The following is a 22,041-nucleotide window of genomic DNA, read 5'->3' on the forward strand; positions in this document are numbered from 1 at the left end:
CATTCTTTTGTATCAGTAATGAAGACAGCTCACTGACACCAGAAAACACATTTAAAGAGGAAATAATCATTTTAGTATTTTAGAAGAAATAATGTGAGCTTTCTGATCCAAGAGAATACCCTCCCATCATATCCCCCCTAAGTAGACACGTAACAAGAGATCATCAAACTGCATTTAATAGTCATTTTGTTTAACTGATTTGCAGCACTAGCAGTTACAGTTTAACAGAAAAGAAAAAAAGAAGAGGCAAAACTGATCCAAATAGGTGTTACGTTTGTACACCCTACGCCAATGCATCCGTGGTACTCCTACCTGATCTGCTACGAGACTAGCGATTTCTTCATAGGTTTTTCCTGCTTCTGTTATTGCTCCATTGAGATCAGATTCTCCTAAAAGTAAACATCAGAGTTCTAATTACAGTGAGAAACTTGCCTTGATGCAAGGCAAATTTCTAAAATAGCTTACTTTACAGTAATAAATGCCTAGTTGTCATTTCATAACCAACAGTAATAAAGGAACTAGAAATATATTAGTAGTTTTTATACCATTAAAGACAGAAAACTGTGAAGATCTTGTAGAAAATGGATGCTAACGGGACCAGGTAGACCCTGTTATACTACAGTACCAGCAGAACTGTTCACTCCATATTTCATAATTTAATGTAGTTTAAATACATAGGTATACTCCCACACAGGGCAACAGGAAGCTTACCAGAATGGGAGGGAGAGGAGAACAAGGAGGGTGACATTAGAAGATAGACTAAGAAAGCTGAAGAGACACTTGTGGTTTTGATTTTTAATAATTATTTTAATACCTGATAAGCAGTAAAATCTCCATGACGCTCTACAGAGCAATGACACTAGCCCTAAGCTTGCCAACAGTCCTGGACTGTAATCGTCAAGAAGGTCAAGAGAAGCAGAAGGAGGCCCAACTAACTTCTTTCTTGCCAGCAAGATTTCTGACCATTTAGGAAACTCTTGGATAATATCTTCAAGCTCTGTAAGAATCGTTGCTTTTGAGAGTGAGTTTCTAACTTACATCATCATATGAAATAGATCAAAGGGCCGCACAAACTACACTGAAAAATACAGACATCACCACACACCCTAAGCTAGATGACACCACAAGCACTCATAACACTGTATGACTAGCAGGACACGGCTACATGGGACAAAGATGGAAACAAGCCTTACATTCTTGTTTTTTTCAATGCCACTTCACCTTCCCAAAACACCACAGGTTTTTCCCATCCTTGTTAGCTTGTCCGAAGCATGTAGTCAACAGAACGGAAAGCAAATTGAGGTGGAGAAGGGAAGGTGTAATTTACAGATACAAAATTTTAGCTTAAGAAAATGTTTTTTTTTTCTCATCCTTTCAAACATGTCTTGCTATTAGGCAGCAGTTAGTCTTTTATGAACATTGGTTTTATTCCATAGACATTAATTAGATTTTCCTCCGGGACTCCCGTTCTTGGCAGACCCCGGCCGCCCCATGCCCGGGTCTGAGATGTCTGGAGGCAGAGCAGCGACTCTTTCACGGGCACCCCCTTGCCGTGGGGAAAGAGCTTGCGTGCCCTTGTGAGGTTGAGAGCTGTGCTGGTGGTGGCATGTGCCTCCGGTGGGGTCTCCCAAGAAAGACAGGTCTCAGCTGAAGGGTCAGACAAAGTGTGTCCATGGGCAGGATGGGCTCACTAGCCTTCGGGCAACCATCCTAGGAGAAGGACAACTCTGACCCCAAACCCGGGCAGATGGAGCTCGTTTAGCCTTGTAAGGCATCCATCATCTAAGAGAAGGACACTCTAACCAAACCTATGACCCGAGGACTTTGCTGTCACCGTCCAAGCTCACTAGGCCCTGGCAGATGAACCTCAGGTGTAAAGGGTGGAGCCAGTTCCGCGCACGCTGCGCCTCACCTAAAAAATCCACTGCGCAGACCCGAAGGGTGCACTCATCGCTTGCAGTGAGCGTGGGAAAAGCCCTTCCCAAATCTTTGTTCACGAAGCCAAGCCATGATGATGATGATGAATTAAATTACTTTAATGAAATCAAGGTTTGGTCATTTTCTGTTATGATTAATTTGAATATTAAAGTATCTCCTTGTACTACAACATATGGATTAATCTATGTTAGACATTAGACAGGATTCCTTCATTTTAGCATGTCCTAAAGGAAACAAGGTAATGACTGAATGTTGCTTCAGTTCTATCAGTTTTTACTTTCCATTAGACTGGTGTCATAAAATCAAAAGCTTTGAGGAAAGCTGCTAGCCCTTAGCACTACTAAGTCCAGCAACACAAGTACTGCTACAGAAATAGTAGGTTTTCTCCTATTTGAGCCTGTTTGGATAGAAGAAAAATAAAAGCCACTGTGAAATCTAAGAGGTACATAATTCTGAAGATGTATTCACATTGTTGTAAAACCATAAAGCAATTTCAGGGAGATCAATCTAATTATTTCAGGTAGACTTAAATAATTTTATTACTTCAGAATTCCCCACATCTCCTCAGAAGTAACCTTGAGTAATCTCGAAGTAACTGCTGCTTAGACAATTGACTCCTAGATTTTGGGACAAAAAGTGTTGTGACTTGAGAGTCAGAAGCCAGTATCTGCTGCATCCTTTTCTTCTACAATCTCTTTTTCAGGTAGTGTCAGGGCAGCCTTAGAGAGTCAGATTTCACCTCTCACCTGCCACATTCTCCAATTCCTAATACGTGTTATCAGCAGTGTCATGTCACGCTCAGTCAGTCACTCCCTACCAGAACACCTTGTCAGAGATACCACACACAACCCTCATCCTCACCTATTGCAGCAACTTGAATGCCAGCAGCAGATTGCTCCCCGTCACTGTTGTCAGTATGGGTTTCGGTCAGAGTCTTGTTACTTGGACAGCACCAAGTTTCCAGCCTGCTCAGCTGAACCTATCTGAAGCTCAGAATGGACTTAAGCCATGAAAGCTGAGCTGAGTCCCAGTCCCAGCAAGGACATACCAGCATGTCAGGGGTTCTTTAATCAATGGAAAAGCACAAAGCCCCACACACTGCTGATATTTACAACAAAATCAGGGCAGTGTGCATTACACAAATCCTCATGAAAAACAGAGAGGGCTTAAAAGCATTGACTAAAGGTAGTTGTAAAAAGGCCAGTTAAAGTGGTCAGTAGTATTCTACAGATATTTTAACCCAACCATGAAAAGAAACTGGTATTTCATTGATTTATAGGCCTGCACACTGTCAAAAGGAGATAAGGAAAAAAGTAACCCTATGAGAAGTCTTCTGGAGATGTTTAGCAGAACATCTCTTAGCAGTTCAACTGCTTGGTACAAGCCAGTGATTGTGATGTCTGAGGGAATACACCAGGCATAGTGAGGGAACTAATGCTTTGTCAGGCTTGACTGGGGCAGCAGAATTTGTTTTTGTCCAGAAGTGCTTTTAGTTTGGTGTGGGGTTTTGTTTTGTTTTTTTCTTTACTAAGCATGTTTTAACACATCGAGGAGTAAGAAAAAGATCAAGCCTGACATAGCAGGAAACCACCTACAGCAAGATTTTTCTTGACGAGTACACTTCATATTGACAATGTTCAGCACACAAGCAGCTTGGAATGCAAGATGTGCCTGTTGCTACCTGCCAGGATAGTGAAACTTGCATGTAACTGCCTAACAAAACTCCTGAGGGGTGAGGTAGGATTAGGAGATCTTACTAAGGTTGAATGGCATGCCATAGCCATTCAAGTATTCTTAAAATAGGGGAAAGACTCACGCAGATTCGGTGCTACAAAATAGAAGCCACGCTATTTAAGGTTGTGTTAACCTAAGAGCATCGTATGATGCAATAAGACAGGCAACGCAGTGCCAGGCTGTAAGACGCTTCCAGGCATAGCCTGGAACTGTCCAACATGCATTTTTGGACCACGACCATACTTTCCAATCATGTGTTCTTAAAACCAAGCAGCTCGTACACATGCCCATGGCCAAGTTAAATGAGAGCCTCTCAATGTGTCCTTGATAGTTTTAAAGGTATCCCTGCCTCTGCAAATACTGGTGACAGATTCCTAACATACACTGTGGCTGGCAGCTAACTGATAAGGCTCATTCTACAGCATGAGAAAAAGAGCTTGATCGCATCAGATTAATAAGTGCATCTTGTCTGGTGCAATCTTTAACATTTTAGGCTGGAAATCAGAAGAGAAGGCAGTAGACACTCACCACACATAAGGCTTTGCAGAGAAACGGACGGCACTGATTAAAGAGGTAAAGGATAGTAGATACATCCAATCCTGACTGCGCAAATGAGCCAACTAACAGTGTATTCAGTATGTCAGAAGTCAGCTACCAGTAGCTGGAAATGTCTATGTCATCAAATTGGTCATGGCAATCTTCAGTGACCAATATGCTTAAACTTCCACTACTGAAGTATTAAAAAAGAAAAAAAAAAAAAAAAAGATGAAGAAATTCAGCTCCCAGCAGAAACTGTACTGAGCACCTTTAAGTATGGCTGAAGGAGCTATTCATCTTTACTGACAGTCCAGAAAAATCATACCCATACTCAGCCTAGCTAGTACTTCTTCATTTGAAGGACTGTGCCTTCTTTTAAATATTGAGATCAGGAGAGCCACATCCAATCAGTTTAAATCCAGGGGCTTACATCTTTTGTATACAGTCTGCTTAATCCACAGACCTGAACCTGCAACAACTATCAAATGAAATTGCACACAACAGTGGGCAGGACAGAGTGAGGACAGCAGTGATGAAGACATTTAAAGCAACACACGCACTCTCCCCCTCTTCCTCAGAACTCAAATTAAAAAGCAAAGAATTCCATTTAGTATTAATTCTGAAAAAAAAAAAAAACAGGTGTACCAGTTAAAAGCAAAATACAGGAGTGCCACTAGGTACAACCGGGCAAACGGCAAAAAGAAACATCCTTGCCTTGTTCCCAAGCAGTATGGGACTCATTTTAACACACCACTCAAAGAAGCTGGAAATAAAATTGAAGCTTTCCTTAAGCTGATCTGCAATTTTGCATTCTAGCTTTAAGCCATATTATTTTCCCTTTACCCTGGCAAAAGTGTGTACGTTGTAGTCCAAGCAATTTTCAGTTCTTTCTCAAGAATTCTTGCTATAGAGTGTATCTGGCTAGGATTTACAGTTCTCTAACCCATGTGAGAATTACATTAACTATGCAAATCTCCTGCTTGGTTCTCACATCCAAAACTTACGTTTTAGGCAACAATTCTATGCTCCAATTCTAACTAAGCAGACATTCTGCTGCAAGTACAGGACAAAGGTGAGAACAAACTACAGGGATTATGCCTATTCCCAATGTTTCCAGTAGCAGAGAACCTTACTTTAAGAAGTGGTTGCGTTTTCATGCATGGTTTATAGGGCAAAAAGCTTTAAGAGTACAAAGAAAGGATAGATGAGTATTCAGAGTAAGTACTGATCTACTAAAAGTCCTAAGAAGGAAAGATTTCAGAAGTCTCTAGGCTTTAACATTAAGGTTTTAGAACAGAGCCATTTTACTATTAAGTCTAATAAAAAAAAAACAAAAAACCCCAAAAGCTCCCTCTGGGATATGCAGCAGTATTTTCCAGTTATCTGGAAAACAGAGCAGAACTTAAAGTATCAAAGCAAGATTTTAAGTTTGGCTAAAGACTACATTTTAGGAGAACTTTGACCAATTGATGGTCTCCTTTTCCCTCCCACAATTTTCATACCTAATGTGACAGGCTTTATTTTAGGGCTCTTGAAAAAGTAGAAAGCCAACCTTCCAACCCACGTAATGGTATATGAAGATCTTGTAATTCATTTTCCATCCTCATGTGGAGCTGTAGTTTCATGAAGCCACACAATAGTTCTGTGACAAGTATTTTCAAGGCCACATTTTCTCCTCTTTCTTTGTTATCACAAAAAATGCTTCAGCATGTTTTGTCAGTCAGGTCAGTGATCAGATTACACATTAATGAGATCAAGCTAAACTCCACCATCACCAACCCACCGCATGATTACACATGAGACAAAACAAGATTGCAGGCTAGAATATACCCCCCCCAATATACACAGAGAAAGAGGTTTTAAGTACTTTTTCCAGAATCATGTTTGACATCTGAAGTTCAGAGGAAAGCATTAGGATCTTTGGCAAAAGTGTAGTATGATGTAATTTAAATAGCTTTTGTTAAGCAAAGTACAAATGAAGCTATAAAAGTACCTTGGTATCCACTCGTACTGAAGACTAGTGCCAGGCTCTGCAATGCTTTTCCTATCTTCTGGTATTCCTTGGGTAGTGCTGAAAGTGGAAAAAGGGTGGGTAAAAGAGGGGCATAGAAGCAAAACCCCATAAGGGTAAGTGAGGCTAAATCTTCAGCATTTCCAAATTTGATAGAAGCAGATGTCAAAAACAACTAGGTTTCACATTTCCTCTAGTAAAGCATTTACAATCACATTCTTACCCACCCCCCGCTACAGACGTTCCAAAACTGGATAAAGCAATTGCAATCTGGATTCTTGAAAGCCACAAACAGCTGGGGAAACTGTGTGACTGCTATTAAAAAAACTCAAGAAATAAAATCTCACTGCACTCCTAGCTCAGTCCTCCTATGCATACAGCGAGATTTTGTTCTCCCCCTCATAAGCAGACTTTATCCTCTGGGCAGCAGGGGAAGTGCTGCAGCAGTATGGAGAATATATCTCATTAATCTTTTCAGAGAGAAGATTATTATACAGACCTGTAACACCTAAACTCTCCTCAAATCATGGGGTTTGTATCTAAAGGCACTAAAAACCAAGATTATCTTGGGGTTTTTTTACCATCACCTTACTGAAAATGTATGCATAAATTGTTTTCTCCCCATGCAATCAGTAAGCTGTAATTTATGAGTACGTTCATTATTAACAGTTGGAATACCACCACCCCAGAGGCCTAAAAAGCAGTCTGCAATGCAAAGGCAATTTTTTATAAGCTACTTATGGTAGCAGAAAAAAAGTAAATGTGGTTTTTCATCTCAAATACTTGTATTCAGAGAGTGCGCTGTCCAAGTAAATACCAGTTTTTTAGTTGCTTTAGATTTGATTTTGATTTTCACATGAATCCCTTTGTGTGGTAAAAACCCCCAAAAACTCAAAAAACACCCCAAACTCCCTCAACTGCATAATTTTATTGATTATCTTTGATCAAGTTATTGCCCAGAAGTTATATTATTTATGACAACTGGTATTTCTTATACAACAGGTACCATTCAGATTACTAGAGTTCTGTTATCTGCCATTAACCTGTTTCTGAATTCCCCCATGGAAACTTCAGTGAAGAATGTTTGGTTTCTTTTCACTTGCATTTAAGAAGTTTCCACTGTCGGTCATTTAAAATATCATAGAATGGAATGCATGTAACTATTGTTCAGGAAGTGGCACAATGCTTCTGACAAGGAGCTGGGACTAGAGCTGACAGGGAACTTCAAACTTAAGAGACTACTGTGATTCTTTTGGTTTGTGTTTACAGATTTACCTTGGTTCCTTTTTCTACTCAGTATGAATGTCTGGAAAAGTTAAAATTTTTGACATGATCACATCTGACTTGACTTTATTTATTTTTATCTGACTGCATTTATGCTAACTACTTAATAGCTGTAAGTATCAGAAGAATCATTCCATTCCTAAAGCACTAGTGTCATAAGTTTAGGGAGACTTTAGCAATGAATACTGAATTTCTACCATAAGCACAAATCACAGCCAGCCCTTAACTATTATCATTACTTCTGAGACGGCAAAGCAATGTTATTTTTCTGGTCTCATGAGGGTCCTTATTCCTTCCCCTGCCTTCCACTTCCCTCTGGGTATTATTTCCTAGTGAAGTGAGACCTGTACAATGTTAGAGCTGTGTTAGACTATTTTTGACCAGCTGGAGAGACAGTGACATGTAGAAGGAAACCCTCTCATTCAAAGTGGGGACACGTGAATAAAGTTCACATTCTACAGACTGAGGTCTAATGTAATCACTACCAGAAGAGACTGGGCTTCTGTACTTCCCATTCCCTGCAGTCAGATACTCAATTGCAGTGTTAGATTAGAAAGCAGCAAAGAGATAACTCAGGAGATGTACTTACTCCTGGGGACGTTTTTTGCAGAAATTGAAAAGAAGAAAAAAAAAGGACATAAAAAAAAAGGAGATTTATGTGATAGGTCTTTGGTTGCCAGACACTACAGCCTGCCCTGAAGTGTTTCTTACTATGATCCTCAGCTGTAGTACCTGCTTCCTTTCAATAGCTGCCTTGTGATGGCCACAAACACTGAACACTGCTGTGGACTAGGAAATTAGAGCCCAGGCAGAGTCATAGGGACTTGGTGTGAAGTTCTGCAACCCTAAATATCTGTGGGAAGGAAGAGACAAGATAGGAGAAAAAGAATTGGGCTAAAGATTAAGTTAGAATCAAATCGGTTTTTCTTTTTATATACTAATTTCATCTTTAAATCACTCTTCCTGGCATGCAAGAACCCTAAATAAGGGGTTAATAAAATGCAATCATTTATGATTTCATCAAATAGATAGGTCTACTTTGCCCATGTCACTATAAAGTACAGAAGTAGCAAATATATGAGAACAAGTCCAACAAGGGCTTTAGCAGAAGTTCTAGAATCATTTAACTTTTGATACTTCTATACCTATGGGCAAGAACCAGATATTTCTGTTACGAAAGAAAGAAAGAAAAAACTCCCCAAAATCACAAAAAAGAACTTGAACAATTTATACTGTCAGACACTGAAAACAGCCAGAATGCCATAAAAGTCTCATGATAATTTAGGATTTCCTTCAGTTTTAAGAGGTGCCTTGAATTATAAACCACAAAAAACTCACAGAGAAAAGCAACACAGAAATGACTGTTGAATTCAGAAGGGACACTTACGCCCTGTACATCTCTTCCAGTGCTCTTGTCCCACTGTCAGCAGCTCTTTAACTCCATCATCCATGGCTTTGGTGAACCTACCGACTGCATCACATTTCTGTTCTCTGTAGCATTTGGAAAAAGCAAAACCAAAAAGCAGTTTTAATTCAATACTCAAATGTTTATTAGTGTTAACAAGGTCTTAAAAAAAAAAATCAAATAAATTAATTCCTTGAAATCTGTGGCATTTTGCTGAGGTCAGAATTCGCCTCTTTAGATGCAGGCATTTTTCATGCTATTTCCCCCCATTCTGTTAAATGCATGGTATTGGAGTATAATTCTTACGATAATTAGTTACCTAAAAAAACCAAACCAAACCAAAATCCTGCTAGGTACATATCCTCCCCAATGAGATCAATTAACAACAGAAAGCCAAAATCTATTTTGAGGAAGATGCATGCCTAGAGCACTTAACACAAAGAGGAGGCCCGCACATTGACAGGAAATTAGATGTTACGGTAACAGAAGTAGCAAAATTCATACAATGAACAAATATTAAAAAATTGTTCCCAATATTTTAATAAAAATCTAAAATAGGTTAATAAAAATTAATATAGCAGTTCTTCTAGGGAAATACATATGCATATCTTGGTATTATAATGACAATACTGTTGTGTTCAGTTGTGTTATAGAGGAGGCAAAAAATACATCAGTGGTGGTCAAAAGAGAACTCTGAATTAGTATGTGCCTTTTTACCCCTCTTGAAGCATATTTTCATGCAGCTACCAAAGCTTTCCATTAACATAGCACTGCATATACAGAAGGGCTCTACAAAAAAAAGCTAGACATGTATTTTCTCATTTTCAGTGAGAATTATTCAAACTGCATCAGATCTTAAAAATGCTCTCAGCTGAAGACCTCACAGCAAGGCAACCCTAAGTGACTCCCCAGAGCCAGGGCAACAGCTCCAGCTGTGTTTCGACCACCTCCCCCACCAGCACTTCCTTCCTCAGCTAAGGAAAACACTGGGGAAACACTACCCGAAGAGTTACTTGCACAGAAACAGAACCTAGGCTTTCCAAGAGGCCCTTGGTTTACTCCCATTTTTGCAGTAGCAAACCATCCTTTAATTTTCTGTACCTCATACACTGTGGTATCATGACCACAGAAGTTGTTCATGAATCAGCACAGTGTTACCATCCTTTGATGAAAACGAGGATGACACAGGACTGCCAAAACTGCTTCAGTAAAGAGCATCTTTTCACTGGGGGACCTAACAGACTGTCGACTTACAGGAATAATGGCTTTAAAGACTGTTCATACACACTCCTAACAGCACCCTGAGACACTTCCAGGCACTGGGACATGGTGTGGTCATCTGAGGTGTTACAGCCCACCCTGCAATGCTTGGACATAGGTCCCCAGAACAACCCAAGGCTGCCTGCCCCAGCTCAAGAGCCAATACCCTCTGGTGAGCATTCCCTGCAGGCTGCTTGCCTGCCCTCACCCTGTCTGGGGCAAACTGTTTAGCAGATCATATGCTAGTCACTTCCTGCCAGGGTTCTGTGGGATATTTCCAGGAGTAGGCACACTACTGCTTTGCTACTACAAACGCTTCTATCATCTAGTTAATCCGCAGGTTCAGACACAAAACATTATCCAAGACTCCATGTTCTACAACACTAGCAAAGTGTGTCATGCATACTATGTATCTTCTAAGAAAACCAATTAAGCCTAAAGGAGTGAAACAAAGGCTGCAGAGTAAATCCAGTCTTTCATTCCAGGAAACCCAAAGCTCTACAACCAAGAGAACAATGCATTAAAAAGTGTATGTATATGTAACATATAAATGTATAAAATAAATTTATCCATTTCCACATCCAGAAAGGTAGCCCAAAAATGTAGTAACCCATTTAAAATGAAATTTGATAATGTAAGTCAGTTCTCATTTTTAATAGCTTTCCATGAATACCAGATATTATAATCATACGGTGTATGCCTTATTTACAAGTACTTTACAGAAACATTGTTTTCCTTGATGGTCCACCTTACAGTTATCCTAAGCTACTTGGTAAGTCTAGCACACTTTGCAAGTGTTCACAATGGAAGGTTTAAAGATCAAAATACACTTCCAGAGCAATTTAAAACATAACTCCATAGAATCTTCCAGTACTCTTATCTCGTTAACTAGTTTTGCATAAATCTTTTTAGGTTCAATATTCTGACACTGAAGTCAGAGTCATCACAGGGAGTTCCTCCCAGTTTTGGGGGTGTTGATATGAAAAACTCGTATTCATACAATTTTTTAGCTCTGCCTTGATGAATAACTCTTCAAATCCATGAATGTTATGTGCATGTTTTCTACTCTAGTTTTGTATTAGCTCAGTATCTGTGTATATGCAGATGCACAATGTCCACGAGAAAAGAAACCACCTTACATTTCTACCATGTCCAAGTCAGGAGCTTCTGGTTCCATCGTGGAGAAGATCAGGACTCCTACAGTTTCATCTTTTTCTGCCTTCCGCTTTCCAGTTTTCCACTCCTTGAGGAAAGAAAAAAAAAAAAAAAAAAGGACAGAAGTTTGACCCCCACTTTTCATGTATCTTTAAGCACATGTACTTAAGCAATAAATAAAATGTTTAGGAGAACAGTTAACCAATAGATCATTCGTAAATTAAAATGTTTTTAAAGTTTCAGTAGGGCCAAGGTTTCTTACATTTTCCCACCCTCCTGTTTGTGCACTTTGTTGTTTTAAACTTTGGGGTCAAGCGACCCTTCTTGTATATGACTGAAATGCAGTGTAAGAGCAATTACATTCAGCTATCTCTGCACGTGATAGTGCTGATACCAGAAGCTACTCAAGAAGATCATGAGACTATTATGCAATTGCCATACTTAGTAGGAACAGATAAAAAAAGTTTAAAATTCCATGCATTGCAACATCTGTTCTGTTTATATCAGCCATAAGTTAGATACTAAGAACTGCTGACTAGCTAGCACAATTATAAAGCTCTCCACTGGCCATCCACACAGCAATTCACCAGGACTGCTACTTACTACATTATTAAGCTGCTACTTACAGGATCACAGAATAATTCTGGTTGGAAGTGACCTCAAGAGGTTTGTAGATCAACCTCCTACTCAAAAATGGCCAGCTGTGACCTTAGTTACTCAGGGCTTTATTCAGTTTGGTCTTAAAAACCTCCAAGATCATTTACTTTTTCAGCAAAATCTGTGTGCATTTACAAGTATGACTATTTGGAGGAAAAAGCAGCAGAGTTTTCTTGCTTATTTCCTCATCATGAAGTACCCAAATTCTGAACAGAGCTGGAGCTTAGTCATGAAGAAACCATTATTTACTGAAGGTGAAGATATTAAAACCTCTTAAAAAATAGCTTAAGACATAGGCTGTAGAGCAGCCTGATACTGCTGGGGTGGGCACAGGAATAAAAAAGGGTTGGTTACAGCAGGTGAGACTGCAGCATAACGCTATTACAACCCATTCCAGTGAAAACTCTGTTTCTGAAGTAGGGTGGGTTGTTTTTCAATATATAATGAAGGATCAGAAATATCCTAGATCTGCTACAAAGTAGATTCTGTTAGCAAAGCAGTACCAGAGGACTGCAGTGATTAGCAAGTCTAGAGACACGCCAGGGCAACAGCCAAAAGAGCTGTTCCATGTTCCTACTCTGCTCAAGGACATAAGCTGTCCTGAAAAGACTGGCAACAAAGCCACTTGAAAGAGCCCTCCTCTGCTGGAAAGGCGTATAGCATTTCACACAAGCAGCCTTGTGCTTCATGCTGGTCAGTCAGCAAAGCTGGTTAGTAAACCCAGCAGTTTTCAGCTCGTCACCACTGCTCACAGCGGGGCGGACTGGTGAGAAGCTTCCCAAGGGAACTCTTGGTTCCAAGAGGGATGGGGGAAGCAATTCCTCAATCTCAGTCTGTGTGCGAACTTTATTTCCTACCTTCTCATCTCGGAAATTGAGAAATTGCTGGAAAACTTCACTTTCTGAGACAACAGGGTGGCGACACATTCTTGTCATCCAGGCTTGCAGTCGCTCCATACGCATTTTGATAAATTCTTCTTCAAAGCGCCCTGTTACACATTGAACAGCAGTTGTTATACTTCTGCTTTAGTGCCCTCGGATTCTATTTTCTTTTAAATTAAGACAGCATCTGTAATACATGTGTTGAGCAATTAACCATTTAATGATTCAGAACTACAAGAAAGATACATTATGCTGACTACTCAAAAGTGGTTACTGACCAAGAGTTCTCCTTTCAAACATAGTCAGGAATTATTAAAAAAACATAAACACCCACCCACAATTCAAAAATTTTTCAGAAAAAAATTAAACTTTCAGATGGAAAAATTAGGTATTCCTATTACTCAAGAGAGAAGCTGGGCACAGGCTCAGAATGCAGACATTCTTCTGATACAGTCTAGTAAATCCTTGGTCAACATAAGGCTCAAAAACGTTCGAGGAAAAGGAACTACTTACTTTCCAAGTCATCATGTCCTAGCTAACAGAGCATTTGAAATTGGACTGCTCAGATACGTACAGCAGATTTTAAAAAAGTATACCTACCATAAACATATTCCTATACAGGTAAATAAAGATGTTGTGAAAATAACTCAAAAAATCCCAATAAATCATGTATAAACCGTGTAGAATACGTACATGTAAGACTAACTGATTTTTCTGGTAGTCAATTTTTTTTTAACCAGTAGTGCATCATCACTGTCTATTTACAAGAATGTTTCAGCACAAACTGCGTCTTCTTGAGAGAATCTTTTCCCGTTAAAAATGCGCACAATGCCAGACTTCTAAAGCATACAGTGAGTAGGATGTATTTGAAAGGAATGAAAGATTCCTCGAGCACCCATCTCTTCTAATTTCCATAGCAGTGCAGATGACAAATCTTGAACACAGGTACTCTTTCAATATAATTCTACTGTATAGTTACTATGGCAGCAGCTCCACAAGGTTGATTTTTTAGTGTTGATATTTTGGGGGTTTGTGGGGGAGTTTTTTTGTTTGGTTGGTTTTGGGTTTTTTTAATCGCAAATATGGAAACTAGCAAAACTAGCAGGTAAGGAACACAACTATTGAAAAAATGAAGTTTAGGTATGGGTACATTTCCTGCAAATTAGTTAAGGGAAGGAAAAAAAAATCAACTACTGTGAAAGAGACATTATATAACCTGCAGTAACATCTTGTTCCATCCTTTATCTGAAATCTCCACAGCACTCCTGGCAGCATAAGGAATGCAAGGCAACAGAAACAGTAACATTGGGAAGTTATGTGCTAGTGATTAGGCATATCATCGCCAGCAAATCGTGATCCTGGGCAAAGTCAAGTCTGTTTGGCAAGAGTCTGGCCAAGACTAACGGACAGAAATACTTTTCTGGACAGTCTTCAGAAAGAAGCCTCCTAAATATAACGAAAAATAAGCACAATTTTTTTCGAAACATGGGAAATTCTGAAAAGAGAGAGAGGAATGCTTTTTTTTTTTTTTCTCCTTCTTTTTCATGAGGCAAGTTATCCTGTCCCACAGACTCCAGAAGACTGAAATCCACAGGCAAGGTTTAAGTGTGATGCCAAACTCTTCAGTCTTTTAAAATACAGTTACAATGAAATCTAAAGACCCCATCAGGTCTTCTGCTACCCCTTTAGTCCACATGCCCATGTTTAAGCAAAAATACTGGTGAATGCTAAACATAAGAATAAGGGGAAGGGAGGAAGTCGCTTCCTCACTTTTCAGTTTCCTCGGCATTTATCCCAGGATCTGCATCAATGCTTAGCTTTCTTCAAACACAGCAGAGCTGCCGGGTTTTCAGTGATGCCCACAGCCACATGGCTGGCAACATGCCAGCTTCTGGATGTTTGATTTTGGCTGGTTGTCTTAAAGGGTGTATAAAAATCTTACCAGAAAACACACAAGCGGAAATAGGCAAAATTAACGCATTTTCCTCCTACACCGATGTCCAATTCTTCATACACGCTCTAGAACTCCCTTGTTGAAAGGAAGCCAGAGACTACTGAAAACACACAGGCATTGCCATATTCAATTGCAATGACTGAACTTACGAGCATTTAAAGGGCTCAATTCCACTTTTTTCTGAAGTCAGAGCTAAAGACTTCCATAAACTTTACAGAATTTGGTCAAGCTGAACTGACATCAAACCAGAGCAGAACTTTATACAAGTGAAAGATGGTTTTCAAGTGTGAAACTGATCAACAGGAGAAACAGCTGCAACATTTTACTTGTGAGCAAAACCCCACAGTTTGTAAGGGGATGCTGCCTTTCCTTTCGGAGCTTTGCTTCAAGGCTCCTACAACATAACACATTTACAAACAAGTGCAAAAGAAAAAAAAAACCCAAACCAAAACATATCACCTCCATTCCCCCCTAAAATACCCACACCCTCAAAAACCATTTCGCCAGACAGTCAGTGAATACAGAACACAAGCAGTTTTCTCTCTAATAATAAATATTCTTTTCTGTAGTGTCTAGGGCATCTTTTGTTTGGTTTTAAATATTTTTTTTTTTAAAATCACTGGACTAGATAATCTGAGTTCCGAAATGACGCTCTTAGTGCCAATATTTTATTATCAATAGGCCATCACAATGCATCATGAATTTTGAATGGTAAAAGGTTGGGCTTTTTTTGATACCTTCTTTAAAAATATGGGAAAAACCAAACAGTAAGAAATAACTAAACTTCGTAAAAAAAATTATCTTCTTATTTCCCATCTCATGAATTCACAACTGGGAATAATTACCTGTTACTTGCTTGTCTGGAAGAGATGGGATTGGAATGGCTAATCCAAATTTAACCAGGAGACGCTCATACAACCAGTCAAAGTGCTTGTATCTGTGGTTGACAGACCGATTAGTGTTCTGCAAGAGAAACGCAACTCTGAATTTTTACAGGCATCTATAGATAGTGACATGAAACAAGCATGACCAGAACAGTAAATACATGGAATGTAAATAAAATTTATGATTTAGAGCCTTGAATCTGTAATTACAGAAGAACTTGAAATGCTAGAACAAAGTAACTCTTTGGGGAAAAACGTGTGACAACGACCACTCACTCTTACAACTGCATAACCAAGTCACACAAACTCTACCATTTCTATGTACAAAGGACCCATGTTTGTGAGAGAGAAAATCTCTTTTCAGAAAAACTTACAGTGCAGGTCAGCTGATATTCAATGTAGCTCTTGAGACCATACATTTTAGAACCTTTTTTGGGATCTGCCACCACGCAGTCAAAGGTAGAGGTAGGATAAACCCACATGGGGCCATAATCACCAATCTGTAATAAATCGCAAATATTATCTTTAAGTACATCATGGTGTACCCAGCTGCAAACAAGGAAACAAATACTATCTCTCCTCACTTGAAAGTTTCCACTGATTTCAGTGAGAGCTTGTCAGTCAGGAAATACAGGGGTTTCTCACAACCACGGATCATTGAGCACAGTTGTGTTTATATTATGCATTTCACATTTTTTCCCCAAACAGCAAAGGAAGGATTACTACTTCAACGCCATTTCACTAGAACAGCATATATCTAGAAGAGTTTCGTTTTAGATCAGAAGATGACCTGACCATCATGACTGAATATTGCAAAGCTTTATGAATCTGGTTTCTATATATTAACTATCTAGATAATAGACAGGTAATATATTTGCTCTGCCTCCCAACCCCAAAAAGGCTTACTTTCATGATGACAAGCAATGCAGATCCAGCATGAGAAAAAAATACTGAAAAAATCTGCATATTTAGACAAAAGGAGGAGTTAAGACTTGACCCTGAAAAATCTCTCGATGATATGACTCTAAAATGCAGTCTACCACAACTTTAAATTACTTAAATGGTACGCAGTTTTATTATGACTGTTTTATTTCTAATTATATGTTCAGTATCAATTTCTTCTGACCAAAATACATATAGCAACCCTGAAGCTAAAAGTTAAGCTGGGGAAAAACGGAAGGGTGGTAAAGATTAAAAAAGAAAAAAACCTAAAATCCCACACCCAACCAAAACCCACAACGCAAGAAAACCCAAAACAAGAAAACCCAACCCCAAAACAAACCACACCACCCCCACACAAAAACTACACACGCATCCTCAACTTACAATTATGGAAATTTTCTCTTTGGGTTTTGCTAGCTGCTTTGCCAATAGATACTGTTCCATCCCAGGTTTTGCAAATCCAGGAAATCTAACAATAAAAATGAAGTAATAAGTTTATTCTGTATTTTCCTTCCTTTGACATATGCAGAATTACCTGCCACTATAGAGAAAACCCTTAGTATTTCTTGAGTATGGAAACGAATTGATGTGGATTAAACAACCAACCGTTTGGCCCGAAAAAGCAGAAAAATTTTAGATACTGACCTCCAGCTTATTTAAGTAATGCAAGCCACTTCTTCCAGGGCAAAGTACCTATTTGTGCTCTGCAGCTCATCAGAGCAAACCTAACAGGAGGACATAAAGTGTAATCCACTCTCTCTGGAAATGCACACATGCACACACTCCTACACAGTCCTACTGTTTCAGGATTATGAGAATTGAATCATCTGAAAGAAACTGCAGATTTATCAAGTGCTTCTAAACATAAGTTATGTTAAATAATTTATCCACTACTTAGAAAGAAAACCACAAAAAAAAAAAATTACCGTAACATCTTTAAAGTCTTACTAAAAGCAAATGGTGGTTCTCTTTCCAATTAGTAAGATACTTAGCTCTTCAAGTACTGCCAACCTACTGCCTGCTTGGAGAGACATGAGCAGGAAAGGACTGACTTCACGAACAAATAATGCTCTTAAATAAGGTAAGTTTATGCTGGTTATACTACGATTTTACTATAAGTCGGTGCCACAATGATGCAAAGATACGGTTGCAAAACTGCACAAAGCCTCCTCAACTGTCTCTGCACCACTAGTCAATTTTAGTTTCTTACCCAAGGAAACCATTATTCTACAATCCTTTTCTACTCTGCTTTCACCCACTTAGAGCTTACCACACAGCAGCTTCTCAGAGTAACAGTAGTTTTAGAATAGACAACCATTAAGCTGTAACATGAGATAATGCTAGTATAACCCTAACAAAGCTTCATGCTACTGTAAGATTTTTATCTAAAAAACAAGCTTTCTGGGGCTCAAGAATTAACCTGGGTGATACACAGATAAAGGAGAACTGAACTTTCCCCCACTACTCCTAGCAACTCAAATCGCACAGGAACTCTGGGGCAGCATGTCTCAGTCTCACTGTATGAACAAGCCACCCATTACCTTTCATTTTCAGTAAGCATACACAGTGTTACAAACAGTTAAATTTTAAACACCCGTAGGTCCAAAAGTTCAGGCCTTGCAAAAAGTGTCATTTGGCTATATAACACCTCCAAAAATTATATAGCTTTATCATGTACATTCATGGATCCGTGTCCTCTGATCACACAGGAAGAATTCTGAACTACAAATCCAATTCCACTTTTACCCCCAAATTTTGATATTTACATTGCATATTTCAAGAAGGTTAAATGGTCACACATTTACACATCTTGACAAATTCCAATTCTCTTCAATATATACATATTTGTCCTGCAGTTTCCATTACTTGTTAAGCGGTAACTTCATAGCAGCTGCACGAGAATTTCCACGCTGGACCCCGCCAGCCTCTGATGCCTCAGTCTCCTTGTAACCAAGGTATGATGGTGAACTTGATTTTGGGTCATCCCAGTCATCATCCCAATCATCGTCATCAGCAGCTGCTGAAGTACAGGAGGGGGTAAGGGGATAGGGAAAGGAGAAAGTTAAATATTTTCTCTTTAAAAGCAGAATCAGCTACCCCAGCACTTGTAATAATCAGTAAGGTCAATATACGAAGAGTTCAGCTTTCTATTTTATAACTCGTCCTCAATTATCACCATCCCCACCAAATACAACCTGCAAAACACTACACTAGAAATTCACGGAGAGGGAAAAAAAAGAAGAAAAATTAAGAAGAGATGCTAGTGTGTTGAAGATTAATTCACTAGTGTTCCATATTCATAGACTCCATATTAGCATTCCCCAGTTATGAGTTCTCCTCTTAATTTAGGCTTTTATTACTAAAAGGTAGAGAAGCCTTCTGAAAGGCTAGCCACTGCCTAAAATTAAGGATTTAAGTGATGACTACTTCACAGGCCTGAGACCACAAATTCAAGTTTAAGATCCAGTTATATAAGCTGAACAACATGCCTGAGAATAGATCATGTATGCACGAGACTTTGGTTTGCCAGATTTCCATATAAGTTTGAGGTGTCCATTGTGGTGTATCTGATTTTTCTTTCATTTTATTTTAAAAATACCCTATTACTTTACTGTCCAGCTTACCCACATGGCAATGTGCTAACAGGAAGATGGTTTGGTTATGTTTTTTAAATAAGCCATGGCTTATAGTTATGAAAGATTAAGCAATTCTTACCTCTCCTGTCCACCTACTCTAATGAATCAAAAAATAAGAGCATTATTAGCACACCTGGTCCTTGATATGCCTGTGGATGACCAAATGCTGCTGCTGACTCCCAGTTATTTGAAGTACTGTTTCTCTGCCCAGCTGCACTTTCAGGTTTTGTCGCCCAGCTGTCAGCAGCATTTCCATTATCCCAGTTCCCAGACTTCCCAACATTCCAGCTGGACCAAGGATCACTGGCATTATTTGCCTATATTGTATAAAGATAGAATTAAATTAGAAATTGCTGAAGAAACGAGCATCAACCATGTACTTTATTCTTGAACTCTGATATCTTCCTGATGGGCTATAAGTTTGCATTCAGCACTTTACTTGTTCAGTTTGGGAGCAGCTGACAAATCTGGAGCTCCCAGCTACACAGTTCTTGATTGCAGCAAGCACTTGGAAGAACTGATCAGCTTTCCAGCAATGTGACACCAATACATACTAATAAGAACGTTAAATATCCTCAGGGAAATTAAACTATTTGTTCCAACAGTGTCAGGAAACATTCTTACCCATGGTAATTATTTTACATCAACACTGTAAGTATGATGCATGTGAACTATTAATTACATAAAGCCATAGACTAATTAGCACATCTAAAACAGGAACTCAAAAGTCAAGGATAGGATTTTTTCCAAATGTTTATTTTATCAAATGCAGATTAATAGCCTTGGTAAAAGCAAATCATAAATTTCCCACCCACGCCATCACTATTGGTGTGACAGTTAGGGAGTTAGGGCCAGTAACCTGCTCAGCTTCCCTGTCAGGTCTTCATTCATTCATGTCAAAGACAAGGGAAGGAAGCAAACATCTGCCAGGGAAGTCTGGCATCTCCCTGTAGACCTACTCTTTCAGCAAAAGCCTCTGGTGAAGGTAATCATACATACCCTTCTGCTGATGCTGTTGAGGTGGAAACCTCAGTGAAAGTGTAGAGCAGACATGTCTCTACTGCATTAATTTGTCAAGTTCACCTGTCAGTAACTTGGTTTAATAACTTAGCATCCTGCTCAGCTCAGCTTGATTTTAACACCACACTTCAAAAAAGCACTGACTAGTTAAGTGCAGTCTACCCCAGACACTTAGCGCAGGGACTAGCCAGCAGAAGTTAAAAAAAAAACCCTCCACACCCACACAAATCAAAACCCACACACCCAAAGTCTAGGAGGAGGAAGGAGGAGAAGGGGAAGGAAAGCAAACAAAGCCTACAGAGCTTGTCTTGTTCAGTAGAGGGAGAAACAGAGTTTCGTAAAAGGAAGTCTAAAAACCTACAGAATCCAGTGCATTTTATCATGAAGCAGCATATCAAAGAAGGTATGCCTAATATAAATTAATTGCTATTAGACTATAATATCTACATGAATCTTAGAACATTTGCCAGTACAGAGTTTTACTGAAAGCCACTAAAAGCCAAATTATTCTCTGCCAAAATGTTGAATGTTTGTTTCTTACACAAAATACACAGAAAACGTATAGCTATTCCACGCTCCATTTTTCCTTACTAAAATTCTCTCCTCTCATTTCAGCTTGGAGATAATACCTAGGAATGAAGCTCTCACTTTAGTTTTTCCTAAAATAAAGTCATCTGACAGTCAGATTTCACAGACACTATCAAATCTTTAAGACTTGAAAATGCTTTGGACTGATAGTACTGTTTTCATGTAACGCCTGTTCTTTAGGTACAGAATTCCCAGGATGTGGAAATTAAGACCATTCCCCCAAACAAGAGGAAACTCACCATTCAGAAGACTCACTGGAGTCAGTGGGTGTCTAGGAACTGATGGTATGAGAGAGATTCTGTGGACAGCTTCTATTTTGATAGTTTGGGGCATTTTTTTTTTCCTGTTTTTTCCCCTCAATGAAACTGATGCAAGAAAACCACCCCCTAAGGTATCCTAGAGGTCTATGTAATTCTTGGATAGCTGATAACAGTGCAATTACAAAGAAGTGGCTGGTAGCTTATAAGGTACCAGCCTGCTCCTCCTATGATGTTCACCTGATCCCAGTTTACGTAAAGAGAAAGAACCATAAATGCCTTCAGTCAGAGTTCATCATTTTTGCTAAAGGAAAACAAATATGCTGGGGCCCAACCACATGGGAAAGCATGCCTGCCCCGGACATAACAGAGCACCTAGAAAAGAATAGTTTGCATAACATTCATTTGCATTTACTTCTGCAATGTATGTTGTGCTGATCACTGGCAAATAAAAGCGCTAAAGTGGGATGATTGCCAAAAGGCTGAGTAAAGTTTTCCCCTTCTCTGTAGTTCGTGTGAAATCTGGTACGAATGGGTGGCAAAGAAACCTTAAAATCCACTGCAAAACAAGGGAGAGGCAATATTAACATTGGGTATGCTACTAAAGAATGTCAAGAGTGATCATCACCAAACATGCAGACAGTTGCTGATCTACAATAAATGATACACTTAAAATGACCTCTCAGGTGTTTTATCTCTCTACGTACCTGTGTGAAAGCACTATTCAAATCAGAAAATTTTACTCCTGAAGTGTCCAAGAAAGCTCTGGGGTAAGTTCTTGCCCCCTGGGCATATTGCTCACAGGCTATAAAAGGGATTGAATATGCTATTCCCACCCAGTTTCTTTCAGCCAAAGGTTCATATTTCTTTCTGAGGCACCAGGGAAGGAGGGTAAGAG

The 22,041-nt window shown here is 39.2% G+C and overlaps 1 protein-coding gene across 1 annotated transcript in view; it reads right to left on the bottom strand.

The window, feature by feature from the left end:
- Positions 1 to 312: 312 nt before the first annotated feature.
- The window catches only part of SNX9 (sorting nexin 9), a gene marked incomplete at its 3' end in the record, with an annotated part of 34,637 nt that continues 12,908 nt past the window's right edge, over positions 313 to 22,041 (bottom strand). The window contains exons 4-13 of the mRNA XM_010132763.1: positions 19,412 to 19,595; positions 18,509 to 18,662; positions 17,027 to 17,111; positions 16,075 to 16,200; positions 15,662 to 15,779; positions 12,839 to 12,969; positions 11,309 to 11,412; positions 8,892 to 8,995; positions 6,203 to 6,280; positions 313 to 389 (exon numbers count right to left, since the gene is read on the bottom strand). Of these exons, the coding sequence (XP_010131065.1) occupies positions 313 to 389; positions 6,203 to 6,280; positions 8,892 to 8,995; positions 11,309 to 11,412; positions 12,839 to 12,969; positions 15,662 to 15,779; positions 16,075 to 16,200; positions 17,027 to 17,111; positions 18,509 to 18,662; positions 19,412 to 19,595 (1,161 nt within the window). The remainder of the gene's footprint in view (positions 390 to 6,202; positions 6,281 to 8,891; positions 8,996 to 11,308; positions 11,413 to 12,838; positions 12,970 to 15,661; positions 15,780 to 16,074; positions 16,201 to 17,026; positions 17,112 to 18,508; positions 18,663 to 19,411; positions 19,596 to 22,041) is intronic.

The sequence above is a fragment of the Buceros rhinoceros genome, unplaced genomic scaffold (assembly GCF_000710305.1).
Source record: "Buceros rhinoceros silvestris isolate BGI_N320 unplaced genomic scaffold, ASM71030v1 scaffold4173, whole genome shotgun sequence".
Taxonomy (NCBI): domain Eukaryota; kingdom Metazoa; phylum Chordata; class Aves; order Bucerotiformes; family Bucerotidae; genus Buceros; species Buceros rhinoceros.